At 38.9% G+C, this 25,667-nt stretch overlaps 1 protein-coding gene across 1 annotated transcript in view; it reads right to left on the reverse strand.

Annotated features, from left to right (window-relative positions):
- Window positions 1-759: 759 nt before the first annotated feature.
- The window catches only part of NUP35 (nucleoporin 35), a 45,187-nt gene continuing 20,279 nt past the window's right edge, over window positions 760-25,667 (reverse strand). The window contains exons 5-9 of the mRNA XM_049773557.1: window positions 11,461-11,602; window positions 9,029-9,098; window positions 5,502-5,630; window positions 2,921-3,085; window positions 760-1,308 (exon numbers count right to left, since the gene is read on the reverse strand). Coding sequence (XP_049629514.1) covers window positions 1,231-1,308; window positions 2,921-3,085; window positions 5,502-5,630; window positions 9,029-9,098; window positions 11,461-11,602 — 584 coding nt within the window. The 3' untranslated portion in view covers window positions 760-1,230. The remainder of the gene's footprint in view (window positions 1,309-2,920; window positions 3,086-5,501; window positions 5,631-9,028; window positions 9,099-11,460; window positions 11,603-25,667) is intronic.

Consider the following 25,667-nt stretch of genomic DNA (forward strand, 5'->3'; position numbering starts at 1 on the left):
GGTTCCCCAGGAACACCAGGAGTGATTTAAGTGCAGAACAAGAAGAAACCCTTGAGTATTGGTGAGTGTGGCCCTCAAAACAAAAGCAAATATTTTGTGTTGTTTGGGGTGGGTGTTGGGAAGTTGTCAGGCTGGAGGCTGAGGATGATTCCCAACATCCTACCACCTGGCCATGTATCATCCCAATAGCAATAGAGACTGTTTTGGACTGGAGCAATGGCACAGTGGAAAGGGCATTTGCCTTGCAAGTGGCAAACCTGGCTTCGATGTCTGGCATCTCATATAGTCCTCTGAGCACCATTAGGAATGGGTAATGCCAAAAATAAATAAATAAATAAATAAATAAATAAATAAATAAATAAATAAATAAATAATATAAAAGCAAAAATTAAGCTGTTAAACTTTGTTTTAGCCAAAACAAATATTATCTCTGGTTCCTTTATATCTATTTGTTTACAACTTGGTTTTAACTCAAAACAAAAATTGTCTTAGATGTTAAACCTGGGCAGAACTGGCTCTGTCCTTACTGCCCGAGGTAAAATCTTGCTAGACCACATGTTTCACCCTCAGCTTGATTTGGATTATTCGTGCAGCTACTCTGCTTCAGACTCACTGACCTGGAATTGGAAACATGGCACATGGAGTGATTTTACAGTAAATCACTTGAGACAGTCATACATATAAATAACAAGGTTTATTATCAAGAGACTTTAGTACATTTTTAAGAATTTTAGTTTTCAAATTCTAAGCTACAATTCATGATAGTACATATAAACAAGAATAATTAAAATATTAAATACTATCTATAAATTTAAAAACCATAATTCAGTTTGTTAATCTTTGTGCCTTTTAGAAGTAGCGGTGTAGGTAACCTTCAGGAAATTCAAACCAATAACCCATGAAGACCACAAATTCTCACCACAAACTCAATTACATAATTTCAAGTAATCAATTCTGAGTGTTTTGTCCTTAATGCATGCACTATAAACAGAAAGCACAAAATCCTATTTACAGGGATGTTTTTATTCTTTAAAGGGGATCTTAAGCATCTTTTAAAAGTGTGAGCTACAAATAGGCTATATCCTTAAAGAATAAAAGGAAGTATGAGATAGTTATCCAATATTGCCAAAAGTGGTTATAGAACTAACCGAAGGACACCAGCAGCACTCTGCTAACAGTCTTTTTGTAGCAGTCTCCTCCCTTGAAGCTAACATCTTAGGGCCTACTTTGCTACCAGCCAAACATGTACTCCATTGCTTTGGATACGAGACTTTCATCTTTTTTGGGCGTCTGTCTGTCAGAAACAACCTGTTTCAAAAAAAAAAAAGTTATATCATATTTTCTTTAGTAAACTAATCAATTCAAGACTTACTAATTTTTAAATCTTAAATGCTAAATGGATTTTGAGCACTGAAAATTATGTATTTAAAAGTTAAAATACAGATTCACAGAATCTTTATGCTTTTAAGAATGGTCTAATTTAGGGCCAGAGTGATAACACAGCAGGTAAGGTGTTTGCCTCGCATATGGCCAACCCAGGATTGATCCTCAGCATCCCATATGGTCTCCTGTGCTGCCAGGAGTGATTTCTCAGTGCAGAGCCAGGAGTAACCCTGAATGCTACCAGGTGTGGCCCCAAAACAAAACAAAACAAAGAATGATGGCATAGGCAAAGAAAATGACATGGGCTCCAAAGAAATTTGGAAACAAAACAACAGAAAAGCTATAAAGAGATTGTCAGTAAAACAAAATAAATAAAAATAAAAGGAACTAGAAAAGATTTTAAATGACAGTAAAACAAAAAATAAACAATAAAAAAAAAACTAAAGCAGAAAAGAGGGTCTAAAAAGGCCTCCAGGGGGCCGGGAAGGTGGCGCTAGAGGTAAGGTGTCTGCCTTACAAGCGCTAGCCAAGGAACGGACCGCGGTTCGATCCCCTGGCGTCCCATATGGTCCCCCCAAGCCAGGGGCAATTTCTGAGCACATAGCCAGGAGTAACCCCTGAGCGCCAAACGGGTGTGGCCCAAAAACAAAAACAAAAAAACAAAACAAACAAACAAAATAAAAAGGCCTCCAAATGTCAAAAAGTACTTAGTTTTTATTGCCTGCCCTATTAAAAGCATAAATGTTTTATGTAGTTTCCAGAGCCTTTACCTATGGCCCACAAAGTTCAGTTCTTGATTAGTTGAGTAGAGGGCATTAACAAATAAATAAAAGTCACAATATTTGTATTTTTCAATGACTATAATAAACTTATATTCTAAGACTGTAGAATATACAAAGGAAGTCTATGGAAGAATGTTTAAATACTTGACAATGAGAAACTAGGTCGGGCATGTGCAAAGCAAGCACTTTATCTATTGTACTATCTCCCCAGCCCCATACATTCTAATTTTTAATATAGGAACTTTAAGAATGTTAAATTTAGGGGGCCGGAGCGATAGCATGGAGGCAAGGCATTTGCCTTATATGCAGAAGGACAGTGGTTCGAATCCCAACATCCCATATGGTCCCCTGAGCCTGCCAGGAGGGATTTCTGAGCATAGAGCCAGGTGTAACCCTTGAGCGCTGCCGGGTTAACCCAAAAAACAAAAATTAAAAAAAAAAAAAAATGGATGTTAAATTTAGAGCCAAAAATATATTTTAGTGGGCTTAGTGCATGCCCTGCATACAAGAGGCCTAATTTAATCACAGCATTCCATGTTGCCCCCAAGTACTATTATTCTCTAAAGCTGGGAATAGCCCAAGCACCATTGGATATAGCCCCCCACTAGATAAAAATTTAGTTCAATGGCTTCAAACAAAATCACATAAATAAGAAACATTTTGTAGTATAAAAAGTCAGTAAAAAAAGTAAATACACGATGTTATTTCTTCCATCTTTAAATTAACTATATTCTTTTTATAAAATCTTCAAATACCTGATAGTCACTAGTAGAAGCTTTGTATGCTGTAGCAAGAGGCCGCATGGTGGTGATCCTGGGAGTGCTTCCACACTGAGTTGGGGTGCCTAAGGTTTTTATTGGTGGTGTAAAGGGTAGAGATGGAGATGACAGAGTACACTGGTCACCATTTTCCATAACACTCTGGAGAAAAAAAGAGAAAGAACTTCTCAGTTTTTAAACACTCTATCCTACTTTCAAAGAAAACTTAACCCAGCAAGGCATATATTATGTGACCTAATTAATTAGTCAAATAATTTCCAACCTAAGAAAAAGTAGGTTTCTTCATTAGCATTTAAGACATCACAGTCAGAAATCTCACTTCAGTGACCTCGAATATCCTCAAATACTCAAAAAATAATCTTCCAACAATCTCCAGTATTACTTAGGTGGCTAAAATTCCTCTGGCACTGCAGGGTCTTTGCAGCACTATATCCTTGAATTACAGCCCAACTGAACAAGCACCCCAAAGATGGTATTAGATGTTTTTTTCTTGTAAAGTTCTGTCAGTGCCCTGTATATTTTGGATATTAGCCCCTTATCTGATGGGTGTTGGATGAATAGTTTCTCCCACTCGGTGGGTGACTCTTGTATCCTGGGCACTATTTCTTTTGAGGTGCAGAAGCTTCTCAGCTTAATATATTTCCATCTGTTTATCTCTGCTTCCACTTGTTTGGAAAGTGCAGTTTCTTCCCTGAAGATGCCTTTAGTCTCAATGTCATGGAGTGTTTTACCTACGTGTTGTTCTATATACCTTATGGTATCAGGTCTGATATCAATGTCTTTAATCCATCAATGGGGAGAAGAAATGAACAGACACTTTGATAAAAAAAAGAAATACAAACGGCCAAAAGGCACATGAAAAAATGCTCCTCATCACTAATCACCAGGGAGATGCAAATCAACACAACGATGAGATACCATCGCATACCACAGAGATTGGCACACATCACAAAGAATGAGAACAATCAGTGCTGGCGGGGATGTGGAGAGAAAGGAACTCTTATCCACTGCTGGTGGGAATGTTGTCTAGTCCAACCTCTATGAAAAGCGGTATGGAGATTCCTCCAAAAATTGGAAATTGAGCTTTCATTCGACCCAGCTATTCCACTCTTAGGGATATACCCTAGGAACACAAGAATACAATACAAAAATCCCTTCCTCACACCTCAATTTATTGCAGCACTATTCACAATAGCCAGGATTGGAAACAACCAAGATGCCCTTCAACAGATGAATGGCTAAAGAAACTGTGGTACATATACACAATGGAATATTATGCAGCCATCAGGAGAGATGAAGTCCTGAAATTTTCCTATCCATGGATGTACACGGAATCTATTATGCTGAGTGAAATAAGTCAGAGGGAGAGAGAGAGAGATGCAGAATAGTCTTACTCATCTATGGGTTTTAAGAAAAATAACAGTCTTTATTGCAACAATCCTCAGAGACAATGAGAGGAGGGCTGGAACTTCCAGCTTACTTCAAGAAGCTCACCACAAAGAGTGGTGAGTGCAGTTATAGAAATAACTACACTGAGAACTACCAAAACCATGTGAATGAATGAGGGGACTGGAAAACCTGTCTAGAGTACAGGTGGAGGTGGGGTGGGATGGGATGGAGAGAGATTTGGGACATTGGTGGTGGGACTGTTGCACTGGTGCAGGGGGCTGTTCTTTAAATGACTGAAACCTAATCACAATCATATTTGTAATCAAGATGTTTAAATAAAGGTATTAATAAAAAATAAAAACAAAAAGAAACTTAAAAAAAATAAAAAAAGAACCCCAAAGAGGTTCTAGGACATCTGGAGCACCACTCAGAACTCTCCAAGCCTCCCTCCAAAAAGAATCTTCCCAAAAAACAAAGATTAAAAAGGAAGTTGAGGAAACTTGGATGTGAGAAACAGAGTCCAACTACAATCTATACCAGCAACCCTAAATTCTGTAGACTGTGTATATTTGTGACAGCACATAAGATAATTAAATTATACAAATGTATAACAACATTAGAATATGAGAACAAGAGCCATGTCTGATTTGTGCATTAATCTGTGTATTCACACACTAAGCACAGCGTACCAAGTACAGTGACTGGCAAGTAGCCACAAAATATGTATATTTTCAATTGACTTAGAACTATATATTCAATTTCACAGTAAACAACTGTAACCATAATAAACTCGGGTTGGTATCAGATCCACCAAGTGAAGAGATGGGACCAACATACTACTAAACAAAAGAGCATTCCATATGGTCCCTTGAGCCTGCCAGGAATAGAGCAAGAGCACTAGAGCACCGCCAGATATGGTCCAAAAACAAATAAACAAACAAACAAGAAAATTCAACATAAACTCCATGTAGGTCTGGTTTCCAAGTTTCTAGGCCCTCTATGAAGGGATCCAGATGGATTATCTCTAAATCCTAGTCTTATGAGTGATTTTGTTTTCCTATGAGTGCTTCATTATCAGTTAACAAAAAAGACAGTAAAGTCCAATACAACCTTTACAACATTGTGCTTTTCATATAGAGTAACCTACTTTGCTTAGTAGTTTACTTACTTTGTCTATACATGGTTTTACACCAATCATAATGGACTCTCCAAAAATCCTCCCATCTTTACTTAAAGCTTTACGGGCCTGCAACTTAGATTGATAACGAATATGCATCCAATTCCCTGTGTTCGACATCTGCAAAGAATGAAATTACCTTGAATTAATATATATAAAATCTAAACTCAACAAATTCTACTAGAAAACAGACACAAGATAAGTATATTTTCACTTTTCATCTGGTGCTCTATATAAAACAGTTAACTAAATTCAACAAAAATTTGATCAACTATTAAAAACCATTTCTTTTTTTTTTTTTTTTTTTCTGGTTTTTGGACTACACCTAGCAGTGCTCAGGTTTTACTCTTGGCTTTGTGCACAGGCATCACTACAGGCAAGACTTGCGGGGTCATATAGAACACCAGGGAACAAATTCCTCCACCCTTGGTTAACCAAGTGCAAGGCAAGAAACTTAACCACTGTACTATCACAATAGTCCTAATTTCAATAATTTCTAGATCTCAATTCTCTAATATAAAGAATATGCAGAGGTGCCAATAGCCTGATAATAAAGTAACTACTTCTTACATAAAGCTCACATTTGGGGACTGGAAAAATAGTATATTGGGTAGGGTTCTTGACTTGCATATAGCTGACCTAAATTAGATTTCCAGCACCCTATATAGTCCCCTAGTCCTGAAGTGATGCCAGATTACAGAGCCAGGAGTAAATCCTGAGCACAGCCATGTGTGGCCCAAAACACAAAACAAGCAAACAGAAACAACAACAACAAAAACTAAAGCCAGAACAATAGTACAGTAGGGAGGGAGCTTGCCTTGCTCAAGGCCTAATTGGGTTCAATCCCCAGCATTATGATCTTATGATCATAATTAAATTCTTTTATGTGATCTTATGATCACATTATGATCTTCCAAGCCCTAGCAAGAGTGATTCCTGAGCATTGTCCAGTGTGGCCCGAAAAGAAAAATAAACAAACTCAGATCAACAATTGCTAAGAAAAAAAATTTTTTTTTGGTTTTTGGGCCACACCCTGTGACGCTCAGGGGTTACTCCTGGCTATGCGCTCAGAAGTTGCTCCTGGCTTCTTGGGGGACCATATGGGACGCCGGGGGATCAAACCGCGGTCCGTCCTAGGCTAGCGCAGGCAAGGCAGGCACCTTACCTCCAGCGCCACCGCCCGGCCCCGCTAAGAAAATTTTGTAATTATCTTCATCAAGTTGAACTGATACAGAAGTTAAGTCACAGCATTCTCTATTAATAGAAAAAGTTATCTATGACTTGTGCAAGTAACATTATTTTAAAAGTTCTTTGCATGCTTAAAACTATTTTTTAAGGGGGCCTAAGAACAGAGTTAAATTTAAGACCTGACTACCACCAGATTTGTTCCAAACCTTCCCTAATGCCATCCTATCGCCCCATTCATAAAAATAAAATTTTTAAATAGGCCCAAGAACTCTGTATCAATTTCTTCCTTCCCCTTTATGACCAATAAAGGTCAGATTGTAAAACAGTAATATAACATTTTTAAATATCTTTTTAAAGAGATTATATACAATTTAAGAAAGCCTAAAAAGCCTCTCTTGCATTTTTCTTTATCCCTATCAAATACCAAACAACTTCCAGTCTTCCAGACTCCAAAACAGTCTTTAAAAGAATTAACAAGGTGGAGCTGGAGGGATAGCATGGAGGTAGGGCATTTGCCTTGCATGCAGAAGGATGTTGGTTCTAATCCCGGCATCCCATATGGTCCCCCAACCCCACCCTCCAAGTCTGCCAGGAGCGATTTCTAAGCATAGAACCAGGAGTAATCCCTGAGCACTGATGGATGTGACCCAAAAAGAACAAAAACAAACAAACGAACAAAATAATTAACAAGGAAAACAAAAAATACTGATAGGAAAAATAGACAAATTCAACCAGCAAATAAATATCACTGAAAACAATATCCAAACAGAAAGCCAGGAGAAGCCCCTAAGCACCATGAAATATACCATATATTCTTGAGTATAAGCCAAGTTTTTACAGCACAAAATTTGTGCCCAAAACCTCGAACTTGGCTTATACTCAGGTTTTACAGGTTATTTGATTCAGTGCATGCACACCGAATCAATTGCACATATTCTCCAGTCATCTTCTGCCGTCCGCTGGAGGGGGCTGTGCTTCATTTTAGCTCAGTCTACAAGTTGCGGTTAAACTGAACTGTACACTACTTAACTATTTAACCCACAATATTCAATGGCACATTTAATTAAGTGAAAAACTCATTTAAAGCAGTAAAGTCATGTAAATAAATGTTTATAAATCCTGAATCCTCATAATCAGGGGTTTTGGAGTATAAGAATTGAGGATTTTAAACCATTTATTTACAATGCTTTACTGTCTTAAATGATTTATTCACTTTATTAAAGTTGCCACTGAATACTATTGGTTAATGTGGTATGTTAATGGTATACAGTATATCAAACAATCATGTATTATAAATGTAATGATGTATTTATTTACTGATTCTCAATTATTGCAATTGTTTTGGGTATATATATATATACATATATATATGTATATATATATTTTGTTTGTTTGTTTTTGGGCTACACCCGGCGGTGGCTCAGGGGTTACTCCTGGCTGTCTGCTCAGAAATAGCTCCTGGCAGGCACGGGGGACCATATGGGACACCGGGATTCGAACCAAACACCTTTCGTCCTGGATCGGCTGCTTGCAAGGCAAACGCCGCTGTGCTATCTCTCCAGGCCCATATTTTTATTTTTCAAGTTTATAGTGGCTGCTGCATTTTCCACCTTGGCTTATATATGAACCACTAAGTTTTCCCAATTTTTTTTTTGTTGTTGTTGTTTGTTTTTGAGTCACACCCAGCAGCGCTCAGGGCTGCTCTGGGCGCTCAGTAGAGCTCTGGGCGCTCTATGCCCATAAATTGCTCCTGGAAAGCTCGAGGGACCATATGGGATGCCAGGATTCGAACCACAGTCCTTCTGCATGCAAGGCAAACACCCTACCTCCATGCTATCTCTCTGGCCCCAAGTTTTCCCAATTTTTAAGGTAAAATTGGGGGGTACCCGGCTTATACTCACATATATACAGTAACCAGCACACTCTTCCCCATCACAAGACTTTAGAAATCATTATCACTATTTCTCTCTCTTTTTTTTTTTTTAATTTTGGGCCACACCCAGTGACGCTCAGAGGTTGCTCCTGGTTTGGGGGACTATATAGTACACCAGGAATCAAACCATAGTCCATCCTGGGTCAGCCATATGCAAGGCAAACACCCTCCCACTGAGCCATTACTTTGGCCCCTCAATATCTCTTAATGGGCCAGAGAGATAGCACAGGGTTTAAGGCATTTTCATGCAGACAACCCTATTTTGATCCCAAACACCACATAATATTACCACAAACAAGAATGACACCTGAGATAAAGCCAGAAGCAAGCACAGAGAATGGCCAAGTGATCCATAAGCAATGAATCAAACAAAAATAAAATTTAAATTAAGCCTTACCACATGTTTTAAGATATTCCCATATTGTGCAAATTGCAGTAATATATACGAAGCAGATGCCTGAGGAAACCTGGAGGGAAAATAAAGTACAATGGTCAGTTTCCATAAGAAATACAAATATTGGGGCCGGGCGGTGGCGCTGGAGCTAAGGTGCCTGCCTTGCCTGCGCACGGACCGCGGTTCGATCCCCCGGCGTCCCATATGGTCCCCCAAGAAGCCAGGAGCAACTTCTGAGCGCATAGCCAGGAGTAACCCCTGAGCATCACAGGGTGTGGCCCAAAAACCAAAAAAAACAAAAAACAAAAAAAAAAAAGGAAATACAAATATTGGGGCCAAAGTTATAGTAGAGGGAATAGAATATTCACTATATACATGGTCAACTACAGTTCAATTCCCTATGTTCCCAGAATCTGCCCAGAATGAACCCTAAGCTCAAAATCAGGAGAAAGCACTGAGCACAACTGGAAAGGTCTCCTCCCCAAAAAAGTTAAGAAATTCAAATATCAATGATCACACAAATATTGTAAAGTAAAATTTTTTCCTTTTAGGGTAAATCACAGTATAGCTAAAGATAGGATACTTGAAAGTTTCTAAAAAAAGTAGACCTTAAAAAGTTCTCATTGCAGGGGGCCGAAGAGATAGCATGGAGGTAAGACGTTTGCCTTGCATCCAGAAGGATGGTGGTTCGAATTCCAGCATCCCTTACGGTCCCCTGAGCCTGCCGGGGGCGATTGCTGAGCATAGGGCCAGGAGTAGCCCCTGGTGCTGCAAGTTCTCATTGCCAGGGAAATGGGGAACATTGGTGGCAAGAAAAAATTATGCTGGTGAAGGGTGGTGTTCATTAGATGAAAGAAACTCAACTAGGAACGTTTCTGTAACCATAGTGCTTGAATAAAAAAATTATTATTAACAAAAAAAGTTTTCATTGCAAGAAAAGAATTTGGTTTTTCTGTGGGTTTTTTTTTTTGGTTTTTGGGCCACACCTGGCGGTGCTCAGGGGTTACTCCTGGCTGTCTGCTCAGAAATAGCTCCTGGCCGGCACGGGGGACCATATGGGACACCAGGATTCGAACCAACCACCTTTGGTCCTGGATCGGCTGCTTGCAAGGCAAACAACGCTGTGCTATCTCTCCAGGCCCAAGAAAAGAATTTGTAACTATGTAACAGAGTTAACAGTTCTATAGAAAGTTTCACAATGTAACAAAATAGAATCATTAAATTACATAACTAAAATTCAAATTATGTCAATTACATTTCTATTAAAAAAAAAACTACAAAAAAGAGGACTAAATCAATTTGACAGGTATTGCAGTGATACTGAATTGGATCCTAAGGGGGAAAATACAGGACATTAGTAGAACAATATTATAACTAGTTAAAACTTACGTTACAATTTTTGTTTGGTTTTTGGGCCACTTCCGGTGACACTCAGGGATTACTCCTGACTATGCAGCACTCAGAATCGCCCCTGGCTAGGGAGACCATTTGGGATGCCAGGGGATCAAACTATGGTCCATCCTAGGTTAGCGCGTACAAGGCAGACGCCTTACCACTTGCACCACCGCTCCTGCCCCTGTGTTACTTATTTTTAGCAATTAAAGAGCAAAATCCCATATGAATCCTCAAGCCCACCAGGAGTAATTCCTGAGAACAAAGCCAGAAGCAACCCGAGGACTAATTAAATGTGCCTCCCCCGCGCCAAAAAAAACTTTCAGAAGAGGTAAACATAGATGAAAAATGTTAAGAATCCAAAACAACAGGAGTAAGGGGCATAGCAGAGAGATCGAAGTGCACATCTTGCAGAATAGGGATCCCAGTTAACACATTATGGCCCCTGCAACACACCAGATATAGCCCTAAGGTGTTGAGTAGAACAGTATCAACTATTCCTAGCATGAATCCATCTGTTCAGATTATCACCAGAGGAGGCCTATGAACCCTGTCAAACTTGGAAGTTATGCTTCCATTCCCACTGTCCCACGAGAAAAAAAAAGTTTTGAAGAAGAAAGAACATTTAGGTAGACATAAGTATCTATCTGCAACTTCCTCAGAAATGTACAAACAGGCTGGAGAGATAGCATGGAGGTAAGGCATTTGTTTGCCTTGCATGCAGAAGGACGGTGGTTCGAATCCCGGAATCCCAGGGGTGATTTCTGAGTGTAGAACCAGGAGTAACCCCTGAGCACTGCCAGGTGTGACCCAAAAAAAAAAAAAAAAAAAAAGGAATGTACAAACAAAATGAAAAAAAATTAATGGAAGAATACATTGAATAGATAAATGTAGGAAATTTTTAACTGTTAAATCCCCATGATGGGCATATGATGTTTTTAGTTTGAATTCTTTCAAAATGTTTTGTATACTTGACAATACTAATTATAAAACGTTGAGGAAGGAATTAACTTTTCTTCATGTAGATAATCCATGAACTTTACCCAAACACAGTGACCCAAGTGTCATCCAGGTGATCTTCTGAAGTCAGAGCATCTCCTTGAGTATAAAAAGGATCCAGTTGGGCAGGAGATAGCGTCGTCTTTCGTGGCTGACCAATATTAGCCGGACTAAATATACTTTGTCCTGTAAAAGTATATTTTTTAAAAGTTAGTTACCAATACCGTCTTACTGTATTTTACATCAAAGCTCTTATTCTAAAGACTATAATGATTAACTATATACATTCATTTTAAGAAAAAAATGAGCAAGGGCTGGAGTAATAGCAAAGCAAATAGACAGTTTTGACTACACACAGCCAGTCAGAATTCAATCCAGGCATCCCAGATGGTCCCCCGAGTTTGTCAGAAGTAATTTCTGAGCACAGAGCCAGGAGTAACCACAGAGCACCACTAGCTGTGGTCAAAAACTAGTGATAAGAGGGAAAAAAAAAAAAAGAGTGCAATTTATTTTCAAATTGCAAATGTTTCCATTTTTAGAAATTTGAAATAGTTTATTTCCAGTTAAGACTACATCCTTGGGGCCGGAGAGATAGCATGGAGGTAAGGCGTTTGCCTTTCATGCAGAAGGTCATCGGTTCGAATCCCGGCGTCCCATATGGTCCCCTGTGCCTGCCAGGAGCAATTTCTGAGCATGGAGCCAGGAGTAACCCCTGAGCACTGCCGGGTGTGACCCAAAAGCCACAAAAAAAAAAAAAAAAAAAAAAAAAAGACTACATCCTTGGGGCCGGAGAGATAGCATGGAGGTAAGGCGTTTGCCTTTCATGCAGGAGGTCATCGGTTCGAATCCCGGCGCCCCATATGGTCCCCTGTGCCTGCCAGGAGCAATTTCTGAGCCTGGAGCCAGGAATAACCCCTGAGCACTGCCAGGTGTGACCCAAAAACCAAAAAAAAAAAAAAAAAAAAAAAAAAAAAAAAAAAGACTACATCCTTAAAAGAAAAAAGAAAAAAAAAAAAAGACTGCACCTTTAAAGATTGCTAATAAGGTCAAAGCAATAGCATAGCGGGTAGGACCTTGCACACAGCTGACCTGGCACCCCATAGAGTTCTTTGAGCCTGCCAGGAATAAATTATGAGCACAGACCAGAGATAACTCCTGAACATTGCCAGGTGTGGTCCCCCCCCCAAAACAAACAAAAAAGATTGCCAATAAGATTCAAGGAAATCTACTGAATTCATCTTCCAAACTTAACACTTTTGTTTTAGTATCCCTTTCTTAAAAATAGTCAATAACTTCTCTCTATCCACATCATAAAATCCAAATGACTAGATTAGATTTGTTTCCAACTTTTTTTTCCAGTTTTTGGGTCACATCTGGCGGCACTCAGGGGTTACTCCTGGCTCTGAGCTCAGAAGTGACTCCTGGCAGGCTCAGGGCCCCTTATGGGATGCCGACATTTGAACCAGGGTCTGTCCTGTTTTGCCCATGTGCAAGGCAAACGCCTTACCATTGTGCTATCACTCCAGCCCCCCAACTTTTTTTTTAACTATCACTAACCCAAGGCCAGAGCAATAGTATAGTGAGTAGGGTGCTTGTCTTGCACAACATACTCAACCCAGGTTCAATCCCTAGCACCCCAAGACTACCAGGTGTGATCCCTGATTACAGAGCCAGGATTAAGTCCTGAGCACCACCGAGTGGTGCCCCAAAACCAAAAAAATAATAAATCACTAACCACAATGATGCAGTTCATTTTAACAATAATGTAAGTGATAGCTGGCATGCATTAAGGATATACACTAAAGAGTGCTACTTTCACATTTTTTCCATGTTTATATGCAAAGAACAGTTCCATACGGGAGAAACTTAATTTACATGAGAAACACAAAGCAGTAATGCATTAAAAAGTCTCATGTAGTTTAAGATAAGCTGTGAGAACATGTCTAGTTCAATAAATACCCATTTACAAGGTCAACACTACACAAACATAAAAAGATATGAGAAAACTACTGACCAATATCTAAGATGAATATCAGATGCAGAAATTCTGAATAAAACACTAGCAAACTGATTCAACAGCACAGTAAGAAAATCAAAATGTAGTGATATTTTAATTTAATAATAATATACAATCAAGATATAATAAATTTATAAAATAAGGCTAATTTTAAATGGAACACTCAGTTTAAAAAGTGTTTTGTTTTCTGGGGCCGGAGAGATAACATGGATATAAAGCATTTGCCTTGCATGCAGGAGGACAGTGGTTCAAATCCCGGCATCCCATATGGTCCCTCGAGCCTGCCAGGAGCGATTTCTGAGCGTAGAGCCAGGAGTAACCCCTGAGCGTTGCCGGGTGTTTGTGGCCCAAAAACCAAAAATAAAAAAGTGTTTTGTTTTCAAAACTAACCTTTAGGAAATAAACAAAAGCACACACAAAAAAAACTCTTAAATCAGGGTCAGAGCCTTTGCCTTGCACTTATTCACAACCCCCAATTCCCCATTTGGTTTCCTGAGCCTGCCTGGAATGATCCCTCAGCACAGAGCTAAGAGTAAGCCCTGAGCATAGCTTGCTGTGGCTCAAAATAAAAACAGACAAAAAAATCCACTTAAATTCTTACAAAAAAAAAAAAAAAAAACACAACTATTTAAAACATAAATAAAAAGAGGGGCCAAAGAGATAGCACAGCGGTAGGGCATTTGCCTTGCACACAGCCAATCCAGGACGGGTAGTGGTTTGAATCCCAGGATCCTATATGGTTCCCCCGAGACTGCCAGGAGAGATTGCTGAGCACAGGGCCAGGAGTAACCCATGAGCACCACCGGGTGTGACTCAAAAAAAAAGAAACATAAAAAGAGAGGCCAGAAATAGAACAGCAGGTTGGACATATGCCTTGCATGCATGAAATCAATGTTAAATCTTGAGAGTCCCATATGGTTCCTCCCCATTCCCAAGTCGATCAGGAGTGATTCCTTAATCCCAGGTACTGCCTGGTGTGGCCCCAAAACCAAAATAATGATAATTAATAATAATAATAATAATACAGTTTTTAAAATAAAAAATAGTAAGATAGGGCCAGAGAGATATATTACAGAAGGTAGAGTTTGTCTTGCATGCAGCCAAACTCGGGGTCAATCCTGGCAAAAATATGGTACCCAAGCCAACTAAAAAGGATTCCTGAACACAGAGCCAAGAGCACTGTTAGGTGTGGCCCAAATAAAAAACAAAGGAAAAAATAAGGCAGTAAGACATTTTAGTTTAAAATATGAGGGAAATTCAAATTCTTAAGATTGCAGTGCCGTTAAGAAGGTACAATTTACTTATCTACATCATGTAATAACCTTCAAACGAGAAATTAAATGGAGGTTCAAAATGAGACAACCATTATAACCTTTATAAATAAAACAAATCAAAATTAAGCCTCAAATGAATAAGCAATCCAATTTTTTGCCCTGTCAACTACTCTGAAATTATAATTACTTATACATAATCTAAAACTATTTACATAACTTTAGCATAATTGCCCCCCACCTTGTTAATGTTTAATTGCTCGACTGATTTTACTTCCTTTCAATCAGGCACTGACATCCACATGCTATACTTTATAAAGTAAAAATAAAGTGAATCTATCAAATCAAACTAAATTGGACTGTAAGAACTCACTTGGTAATCACTGTTCAAAACTCTTCATAAGATCAACTTAAAGTAGAAGCCAAAAGACCTTTATGAAAATGTCTTCAATTAACATAATCTAGAACCAGAGAGATAGCATAGCAGGTAAGGTGCTTGCTTTGCAGGCAACCAACCTAGGTTTGATCCCCTTCCCACTGCACCTGGTCCTGATAGCAAAGCTATCAGGAAAAAGCCCTGAACATGGTCAAGTGTGGTCCAAAAGCACTACAGAAAAATATTATTTTTTAAATTCTATTATTTCAACACACCCCTAAAAATAAATGAGACTAAAAGGTGATAAATTTTAAATGTACATGCATGTAAAATGGGACAGTTGGCAGTGTTCAGTTACCTTCTTACCATGAAACAAAAGAAAAAAATGTTGGCCTTCACCCAAAGTAAGGTCTGGTTTGTTTGATTGTTTGGTTTCTTTGCTTACTTTTTTTTTTTTTTAATTTAGTCACTGTGAACTTACAAAGTTATTAATTAATGGGTTTCAGGCATACAATTCAACACCAATGACTCTCACTAGCCTACACTATCCTCCTCAATAGCTGACCTCCTGTTTGCCTCGCACTCACCAGACGGCCTGGCTTGTTTAGATTCTTAAGAGAGAACTTCTAAACACTAGAAATTTCTCCAGCAATAGAAACATTTTTGGGGGGAAGTGGGGGCACATCCAGTAGCACTCAGAAGTTACTCCTCACTCCATGCTCAGAAATTGCTTCTGGCAGGCCCAGGGGGACCATATGGGATACCGGGATTCAAACCACCGTCCTTCTGCATGCAAGGCAAATGCCCTACCTCCCTGTCATCTCTCCGGCCCTAGAAATATATTTTTATTTATGACTGGTTCCTCAAACCTACCTGGTAGATTTTGCCAGCACTGTGACTCAGGGTTATCTTCAGATCGAGTAAATTTACAAGATGACTAATGATTAGGGCAGGTTGTGCAATAAAGAGTAACTAAGTGATAAAATGACAAAGCTCTGAAATCTCTATCATCCTACATTTGAGCAAAGGGACTAGGGATTGCGTTTAGTTTCTATCAACCATGTAAGTCATTCACATAATTAAATCTAATAAAAACTCTGGACAAAGGTGCCCCAGTTAACTCCCTTCAATCGCAATACTCCATATGTAGTACCATATAACAATGTTGGGACATAATATATTTTGGAAACTTTATATTTAGAATTCTCCCAGATCATCCAATACACCTTTCTTTGGTTTTAATTTATATCCCTCTTTTGCTGCAATAAACAACTATATACACAGGGCCGGAGACATAACACAGCAGTAAAGCGTTTGCCTTAGGCGCAGAAGAACGGTGGTTCAAATCCCGGCATCCGATATGGTCCCCCGAGCCTGCCAGGAGCAATTTCTGAGCATAAAGCCAGGAGTAACCCCTGAGTGCTGCCAGGTGTGACCCAAAAACCAGGAAGTATATATATATATATATATATATATATACACACACACACACACACACAGAGAATTTATGGAGTTGCATTATCAAATTTTGGGGTAAACATAAAGTCAGCTGGTTTGAAGGTAACACTGAGAGCCCCCACTTGCAGTGGATGCCTTAGAGGTAAATCATTATTGTAGAAACTAATCCTCTAACTTTTTCAATTTAGCTAGCTTACTGTACCCAAAAGCAAGTTCAGTAGAGGCTACAAAACACAATTAATATGATTAAATACTTTCACTAATCTCTACTCCTTTAAGATACCTATAAACAGTAGTCTTAGATTATCACAGGTTTGTAGAACAGTGAATAATGAAAAAGAATCTTAACAGATAAATGGATCAAGAAGTTGTGGTATATATACATGATGGAATACCACATAGCTCTAAGAAAGAATAAAATCAAGCAAAATAGATGGAACTGGAGGATATCATGCTGAGTGAAATCATTTGTAAGAGATAAATACAAAATCATCTCTATCATATGTGGGGCTTAAAAATACAAGCAAGGTAGCAACAAAGGTCCAAAAAATAAAATCCCGTAATGGGAGAATTAATCTAAACAATTAAGCTGGGAGAGGAGTTTCAGAGGTTGGAGTGTTGGGGTATCTTAGGAGAAAAAGGGAGGTGGGTCCACTGGTGATAAGTGTGGTACTGAAACTATGTGCATGAGAAACCAGTATTGGCACATGTGTTGCCTGACCAGGTTGCCCATATCACCCATCCTGAGATGTGAACTTTCACATTTCCATGCTGGACTATATACCAGGGCTCTCACTAACTCTAGAGAAGCCTTCACTCTCTCTCGACACTCTCGACACATTACTCATGACCCTCTGTTTCTTATTCTCTCCCTCTACTTCCGCAGTATCTCCAAATAAAGCCTATTTTTTACTTCAAAAACAAAAATAAAAGAAAACCATTATTAACAGTATTAATAGCACAGCATCTCAATAGAAAGAAAAAAGAGGGGCCGGGCGGTGGCGCTGGAGGTAAGGTGCCTGCCTTGCCTGCGCTAGCCTAAGACGGACCACAGTTCGATCCCCCGGAGTCCCATATGGTCCCCCAAGAAGCCAGGAGCAACTTCTGAGCGCATAGCCAGAAGTAACCCCTGAGTGTCACAGGGTGTGGCCCAAAAACCAAAAAAAAAAAAAAAGAAAGATAAAAGAATCCTGGTTGACAGAAAAACAAGTTTAAATATATGTTAGGGTTGAAATGGCAGAGCCTTGTCTTAGGCAGCTGCCCAAATGTAATGCAGTCACTTCATCCCACAGAGATTTTAGATTAAGTCTCTAAAGGAACTTAAACAGCTAAAGACACTGTAAATCCAGAGAAATAAGGAGATTAAGTAAAAATCGACATACCAAAAAAGATATCTCTCACTTTCTATATTCAGACACCTCAGAACATCTTATAGAAGCTATAGACAGCTTAGATATTAAAGCTATTAAATATTTATACAGTTTTTTAAAATAAGATTGGCAATACACTGAAGTCGTATTTTTTATCAACAAAGATCTAGCTAATATTATGAACCCTTTAAATGAAAGTCTATTATTACCATTTCCCCATTCCAGCCAAAGCAGTACCTATCCCTCTTACTCCCCCTCGGCACCCACACACAAGTAGCTCCTACTTAATAAATATGCCTCAATCAAGACAATAGAAGGAAAAAACTATAAAGGAACAGACAATATATGTAGAAATCAAAACTTCTATGTATAATGAGGCTGAAGCAGTGGCACAATCAGTAAGGAGTTTGCCTTGCACAAGCTAACCTAGGACAGATATCAGTTCGATCCCCTGGCATTCCATATGGTCCCCCAAGCCAGGAGCAATTTCTGAGTGCATAGCCAGGCATTACTCCGGAGCATCACTTGGTGTGGCCCAAAAACAAACAAAAAAAAAAAAACTATGTATATTGTCTGAATTTCACTAATAAAATATTTTCAAGTCTATCAAACAAGAGTAAAATGCTACCTTTTCAAATACATTTAGGGAATAAGGACAAAACAATTTAAAAGACGAAATAAGGGATGGAGAAAGTACATAAGATAAGGTGCATGCCTTGCAAGCAGCCAATCTGGGTTTGATCCCCAGCATCCTATATGGTCCCCCAAGTGTCACCAGGAGTAAGTAATGTCTGAGTGCAAAGACAGGAGTAAGCCCTTAGCACCATTGGGTATGGCAAAAAAAAAATTTTTTTTAAAGGTTACCTGAGCACCACCAGGTGTTGCCCAAAAGCCAAAACAAAAACAAAAAGCGTGTAAGATTTAGAACACAAGCCAAAGACTAAATTTTTCAAAACCAGGTCAAATTTAACAAATGCTCAGTAACATCCTCATAAATGACTTCACAGTTCTCTAGAATTGGAAGCCAATGTAATAATGCCTTCAAAATTCTAACATGACCAAATTAGCATCTCTGTGAAGAGAGAACAACAAAGTATTTCAGACATGAGCCCTTACATTCCCAAGGAAGCTCTTCTCCCAATGCGATGCAATTATGTTCTTCACCAAAAAAAACTGAAGAAAAAAAAAAAAAAAAAAAGAACATATTCTACCTAGGAAAATAAGCTTAACTCTTAAAATTTTGCTAAGTCAAGTATGAGAAATAACTGCACATCATGCAGAAAAATCAAACTACCAGGAGGAGATTTCAGTTTTAAAATATGTGCTTAGAACCAGAGAGATAGTACAGGAGTTAAGGTCTATGCATTCCAAGTGGCTGATTCCCCAGTCTAATCACCTGCACTGCATATAGTCCTCTTCCTACTCCCAAGCATCACCAAAGAGTGACTCCTGAGCACAGAATCAGAAGAAGTTCCTGAGTACAAGATGTGGCCACAACACAAGTGTTTGGGTCAAGGAGATAGTTCAGAGGCAATGGGCACAATATCTTGCACATATTCCAAGTCCAAAATTAAAGTTACATCGTCATCAGGAGTAGCTTGGGCATTCCTTGAAAACTGCCAGGATAACCCTGGAGACTGCCAATACCAAGTAGTACCACGTATCATTGAACCATACTGACTATGGCTGAGTATTGCAGTAAGTAACCCTGAGTATTATGCAGGAGGCCCCCAAAATCTGTTTGTTTGAACAGCTGGAGAAATATTTGGTGCCATAACAATAATATATTTGTTTCAAAGGAAAAAATAGTATGTAAGAAACAAGAGAAATGAGGACAGATTTTATTTCTATTTAAAATTTGACATAAAGAATAAATTATAACTACTACTGGAACAGTAAACAGTGGTTAAAAAGAGCTGGAGAAAAAGAAAAAAAAAAAAAAAAGAGCTGGAGAAGGGCTTTCCCAGGCCACATGCCTGGGCAAGCCAGCGAGTTGGGTCCCTTGACGGAGCTTGAAGGTACCCTAGACTTTCCCCCATTCCCCACTCGGCTCCTTAGGGAGTGTCTGGGTGGGAGCCCTGAACTTCCGGCCTCCCGGCTTCTTGAAACAGTCACTGGTAATCTCTTGCCAGCTCCCCCGCACACAAAAGATACATTAATAGTACTCACTATAATTGAATTATGTTTTTATGTATGCAGAATGTCCATTTTGTACTCTGCCCTTTCCCACACCCCTACAAAAAATCATTTTTCTCTTTAATCTCTCGCCCCCTATCATCATTACTCCACATTTACCCTTTTTAACTTAAGTACTGTAGAGTCCTAAGTCACAGACCAAAGTGGATCCCTGGATTTAACACCCCCCCAACTATTCCAAAAGGTATAAAAAGAACACGCATGTCTTTTCAGCATTTTATGTGTGTTTTCTTTGACGGCTATAACTCTTGCTGAATATTTTCTTATACAGTGATGATTCCCCCCGCCCTTTTTTTTAATCTTTTCTTCTCTTTGTGAACTGTTCAATAGGGAATTTGGTGAAAGAGTCCCTCAGTTTAATGCTTATGTTTGAACCAAGTCATGGGTATTGTTGGACGTGTTCTTATGCCCCCATATACTCTGATATGCCATGTGGCTTTATTTCTTGTTTGCATAGGCACATTAAAACAGGAAAATACTATACATACAAATAAGTTCTTTTTTTTTTTTTTCCCCTTGGGCCACACCCGGCGGTGCTCAGGGGTTACTCCTGGCTGTCTGCTCAGAAATAGCTCCCGGCAGGCACAGGAGATCATATGGGACACCGGGATTCGAACCAACCACCTTTGGTCCTAGATCGGCTGCTTGCAAGGCAACCGCCGCTGTGCTATCTCTCGGACAAATAAGTTCTTATCTAATAGAGATGGGAACACATAAATCTTGTAGTGCAATGGAACCTTACACCCTGAACATTGACATAAAGACCTGGCACAGGCCTTAGAAGAATGGGCATTCTCCATCCACCCCTGATCTAAGGAAGACATCTACAAAACATCCAAGGTTGTCTATAACATCACCTGGAGGCAATCCTCTACCAGGGAAGACCCTACCGCTGCTCTGACATCGACCTACTCAAAAGAGACTTCCCTTAACACTGAAAAGACTTAACAAGAACAATGACCTGCTTACTGGACAGGGCTTGCTGTATTGCCCCTTAATTGTGAGGTGAAACTAGAGGATACTTCACACCATCCTGACTTCAATATAGAATGTGCAGATTCCAGGATCTTTAATACAGAAACCTGATGCCAACAATAGAGACTGAGTGAAAAATAAAACTATATTGGCACTACAGACAATGATTTGGATTGAATAAACTAGTTTGCCTGGAGCCTAGAATTGGTCTTATGCCAGGAAACTTCAGGGGTAGGGTCTCCTTGTATTTAGACCAAGGCTTTTCCTTTCCATGTCCCCCATATTTTGGTGGGCCTATGCAAACAATATTTGCCACTCTAACACCGTTTTTACTGTGCTCCTTTGACTCTAACCCTTAAAAAAAAAAAAACCTTAAACTTTTGATGTTAACTTAAACTAATATGCATGTGCATGAAAATATAAAAAAATACTATGCCTTCAATGTTTAAGGAGTCACATAAATCTCATGGCTTTAGATTGCTTTGTGTACTGCTAAGAAATGTTATAATGTACTACAATTGGGGGACTTGTAGACAAAGTAATTGTACATGGGTTCTGCCTTATTTTTCTTAATGTTCTTTGACTTTAAGTTCAATATTTAGGCGTCAGCAAGGGGATTTCTTTTGAGAACTCTGTTTATGGGCGATTGTCCTTCCACTGTAACTTTACCTTCTCCTCTTTGCATCATTGTTCTCATAATTAAAAATAAAAATAATTTAAAAGAAAAGAGAAAGGACTTAACTAAATATCCAAGCCAGAGTCAATATGAAATCATAACACCAAAACTTTAACAACCAAACTTAAAAGAAGTGCCTATTCTGAGCAAAGGCTAGGGTGGATGGTGGTAGATTAAGATGAACAGTGCGAACATTGGTGGAGGGAGGCTGATACTGCTGATGGAACTGGTCTTGAAGCATTGTATGTCTAAAACCCAATTATAAGCAACTTTGTAAATGACAATGGTTTAAATAAAAATATGAAAAATAAGTAAAATGAAAAAAAAAAAAGAGCTGGAGGGATAGTAGATCAGGTAAGGTGCTTGCCTTGAATGTTTGATCCCCAGCGCCCATATGGTCCCCAAAGAACTGGCAGGAGTGATTTTTATGTGCAGAGCCAGGAGTAAACCCTAAGCATCAATGAATGTGGCCCAAAAACAAAAGCAAAAAACAGTGCTAACATAATCCTAGCACTGAAAAAAATACAGTGGAAAACAAAAGATACCATATCTTCAATTACTTAATAATAACATACGTAATACAGTTATAAGGAAATTTTCAAGAATTGGCAAACTGGGCCGGAGAGATAAAGCATGGAGGTAAGGCATTTCCCTTTCATGCAGAAGGATGGTGATTTGATTCCCAGCATCCCATTCGGTCCCCCAAGCCTACCAGGAGCGATTTCTGAGTGTAGAGCCAAGAGTAAACCCTGAGCACTGCTGGGTGTGACCTCCCCCCCCAAAAAAAAGAATTGGCAAAATAATAAAAATGGGACTTGCTTTCCAAGGCCTGTTTTCTCCCTTGAATACATATCTCCTCCCTTGCTCATCTGTTTCTTTACTTGCCTATTTCTACTCTGGAGAAACTTTATGTTCTCCCTTGAACAAGTTCGCCCTCTCCTCTCATCACATTTTTCTAAATAAGTTTCAATAGAAACTACCTTGCTTCATCTATACACACAAAATCATATATGGCTGACTGTGACAGTCCGCAAAATGACAATATATGGGACCTGTGAATGTTACCTTATATGGCAATAAAGGACATTGCAGATAGACATCATAAAGCATCCTGACATGAAAAAATTATCCTATTACTTAAGAAAACTTTCTATATCCAGTGTTTTCTCTAAAAGGGGAAAGAAGGAGATTTATACCAGGGGATGGAGTGAAGCAAAGTGAAGCAAAGATCAGAGTGATACACTTTGAAGATAGAGTCCCAAACCAAAGAATACAGTTACAGGAGAGACAATTTTCCAAGAGCCTTTAGAAGGAACTAGTCCTACCAACATCTTGGTTTAAACCTAATTAAATTCACATCCGAGTTCTGACTTCTAGAACTCTTAAGAAAATAAATCTAAATTGCTCTAAGCACTGAATTTGTAATTTCTTTTTAATAGTGGCAATAGGAAACTAAGTATCTCATTTAGATAATACAGGTTTATTCTAAAAAGAATTCTAAAACTTAAAATGGATGGTTCTGGATGACTGAGTCTAAAAAGTACTACATTTCATGTTTATGTATGTTTTAAAACTATATGCACTTGTTATTTTAACTAAGATATAAAGTAATACCTCGAACCATAGCTAGAAACCATTAATGGGGGATGATAGCTAATCGAGTATAAAAACCAAGTAAGTTTTGGTGACAGAATTTTAAGCCTAGTCTTATAGCAAATAAATGGTGGTCCCTCAAAAATATTAAATTTTTAATATTACAAAAGTCTAACAAAAACATTCAAGAAAATGTACACAAACCAATTTTATTCAGTGAACCCACACATGCCACCATATAAATTTCCCAGCTTCACAACTCATCTCGGAAAAAATACCAACTAAAAGACAGGTACACTGGTCTTTCGTTGTTTTTGGGGGGGGGTTTCGGTTGGAAAACTCTAGGGCTCCATCAGGAGGGAGACAAGTCAAAAATCATCCTATTTCTACAAATCCTGGAGTGATAACTCAGATTTTCACAACACTCACAGTCTAGTAGGAGCACAGCAAATTTTAAAATAGAAGCCAACTAAGCTCATTCAGCGAAATTAGGAACACAGAAGGCTACACTAGGAATAAGCAACTTGTAAATCCTCAGACAGACTATCACTAATAATTCCATTGTGCAAAGGGACCTGTTACTCTAGCAATCCAGGGGGCAAAGGGTAAAAGTATGGGATGCATGCTGGAAAGAGTGGGGGAGGGAGGTCAACACTGGCGGTGGAAATTGCCCTAATTCACTGTCACTTATGTACCTTAAATATAATTGTGAAAGACTTGTAATTCACATCAGTATCAATAAAAATTATATTAAAAATAATGATAATTCCTGGCTGGTCCAAGTGCAGTGGTGTTTATAGTTAATTGATCACAGCCAGTTACAAATTTCATTGTTCCTTCTCTACTCCCACTACCTCACTTGATTAGCCTAAAAGAAATAATAATAATAATAATTCCTGGGGCCGGAGAGATAGCATGGAGGTTGGGCATTTGCCTTGCATGCACAAGGATGGTGGTTCGAATCCCGGCATCCTGTACAGTCCCACAAGCCTGCCAGGAGCGATTTCTGAGCCTTGAGCCAGGAGTAACCCATGAGCACTTGGGTGTGACCCAAAAACCAAAAAAATAAAAAAATAAAAAATAAATAATAATTCCATTGTGACATATAAGAATTTTCACAAACTTTCTTTTACTGAATTATCTGATAGCCCCATTTTACCATTTTGCTCTAATAAGCAATATATAAAATAAGTTATTTTGTGCCTGCAAATGGGGGCAGGCCTTTTGAAAGTGGGAGTGAGAAATTGGAAGCCAAGCTGAGAATTATACTGGTGTTTGGACTGGCATTGGAACACTGAATGTCCAAAACAAATGTATTATGAACAACTTTTTAAAGCACAAAATTTAAATAATCATTTTTAAAAAGAAGAAATTAAATAACTTATTAGCAAATCTAAAATAAGGGGAATTAGGGCTAGAGAGATAGTACAAAGGTTTAAGCACTTGCCTTGTATGTGACTGAGCCCAGTTCAATCCTAGCACATGGCCTTTCTAACACCGACAGGGATGAATCAAGCATAGCCAGGTCTTGGGTTCAGCACTAATAAAATTAAGGATCATCTACTTTAGATTATTCCAGTGGGTCAAATGTAATCTAAAGAGCCTCCAACTGTGGCACATATAAGAAATGACAATCAGGAAAAAAAAAAAAAAAAAAAGGAGGGAGGTCAGACAGACTAAAAGCAAAAGAAGGACTTGATCCACAAATGCTGCCTTAAAAGATGGCAAGAGAACTCATGTGTCAAAGAATGGTTTGAGGACTGTAGTAAAGTGGATAGAGCACTTGCTTTGCATATGACCAACCGAAGTTTGACCCCAGGTACCCTGTATGATCCCCTGAGCTTGCTAAAAGTGACCCTTGAGCACAAAGCCAGGAGTAAGCCCTGCCTGATGCTGGGTGTGCCCATTTCCCCACCTCCACCCCAGCTCAAAATTAGAACAAAGAAGGAGGTGAGTTTCTAATAATATAACTTGTAATATATATATATATAAAAAAACCTGTAGGTGATGTCAAACCAACAAACAAGGATCTCAGTCTTGATACACACAGCTCTAATTTCAGTCAATAATCTACATGAGCTTTGAGGTAAACTGATCTTGAGTTTTTAAAGAAACAGTCCTGTGACTAACATCAGAGATCTCAAGTAGAAGCTGTTCCCAAATGCCCAGATTATATAATCTGTGACATAATAAACTTAATTTTTTTTTGGGGGGGGGTTTCGGGCCACACCCATTTGATGCTCAGGGGTTACTCCTGGCTAAGTGCTCAGATATTGCCCCAGGCTTGAGGGGACCATATGAGATGCCGGGATCGAACCG

Source organism: Suncus etruscus, chromosome 5 (genome assembly GCF_024139225.1).
Source record: "Suncus etruscus isolate mSunEtr1 chromosome 5, mSunEtr1.pri.cur, whole genome shotgun sequence".
NCBI classification, from domain to species: Eukaryota; Metazoa; Chordata; class Mammalia; order Eulipotyphla; family Soricidae; genus Suncus; species Suncus etruscus.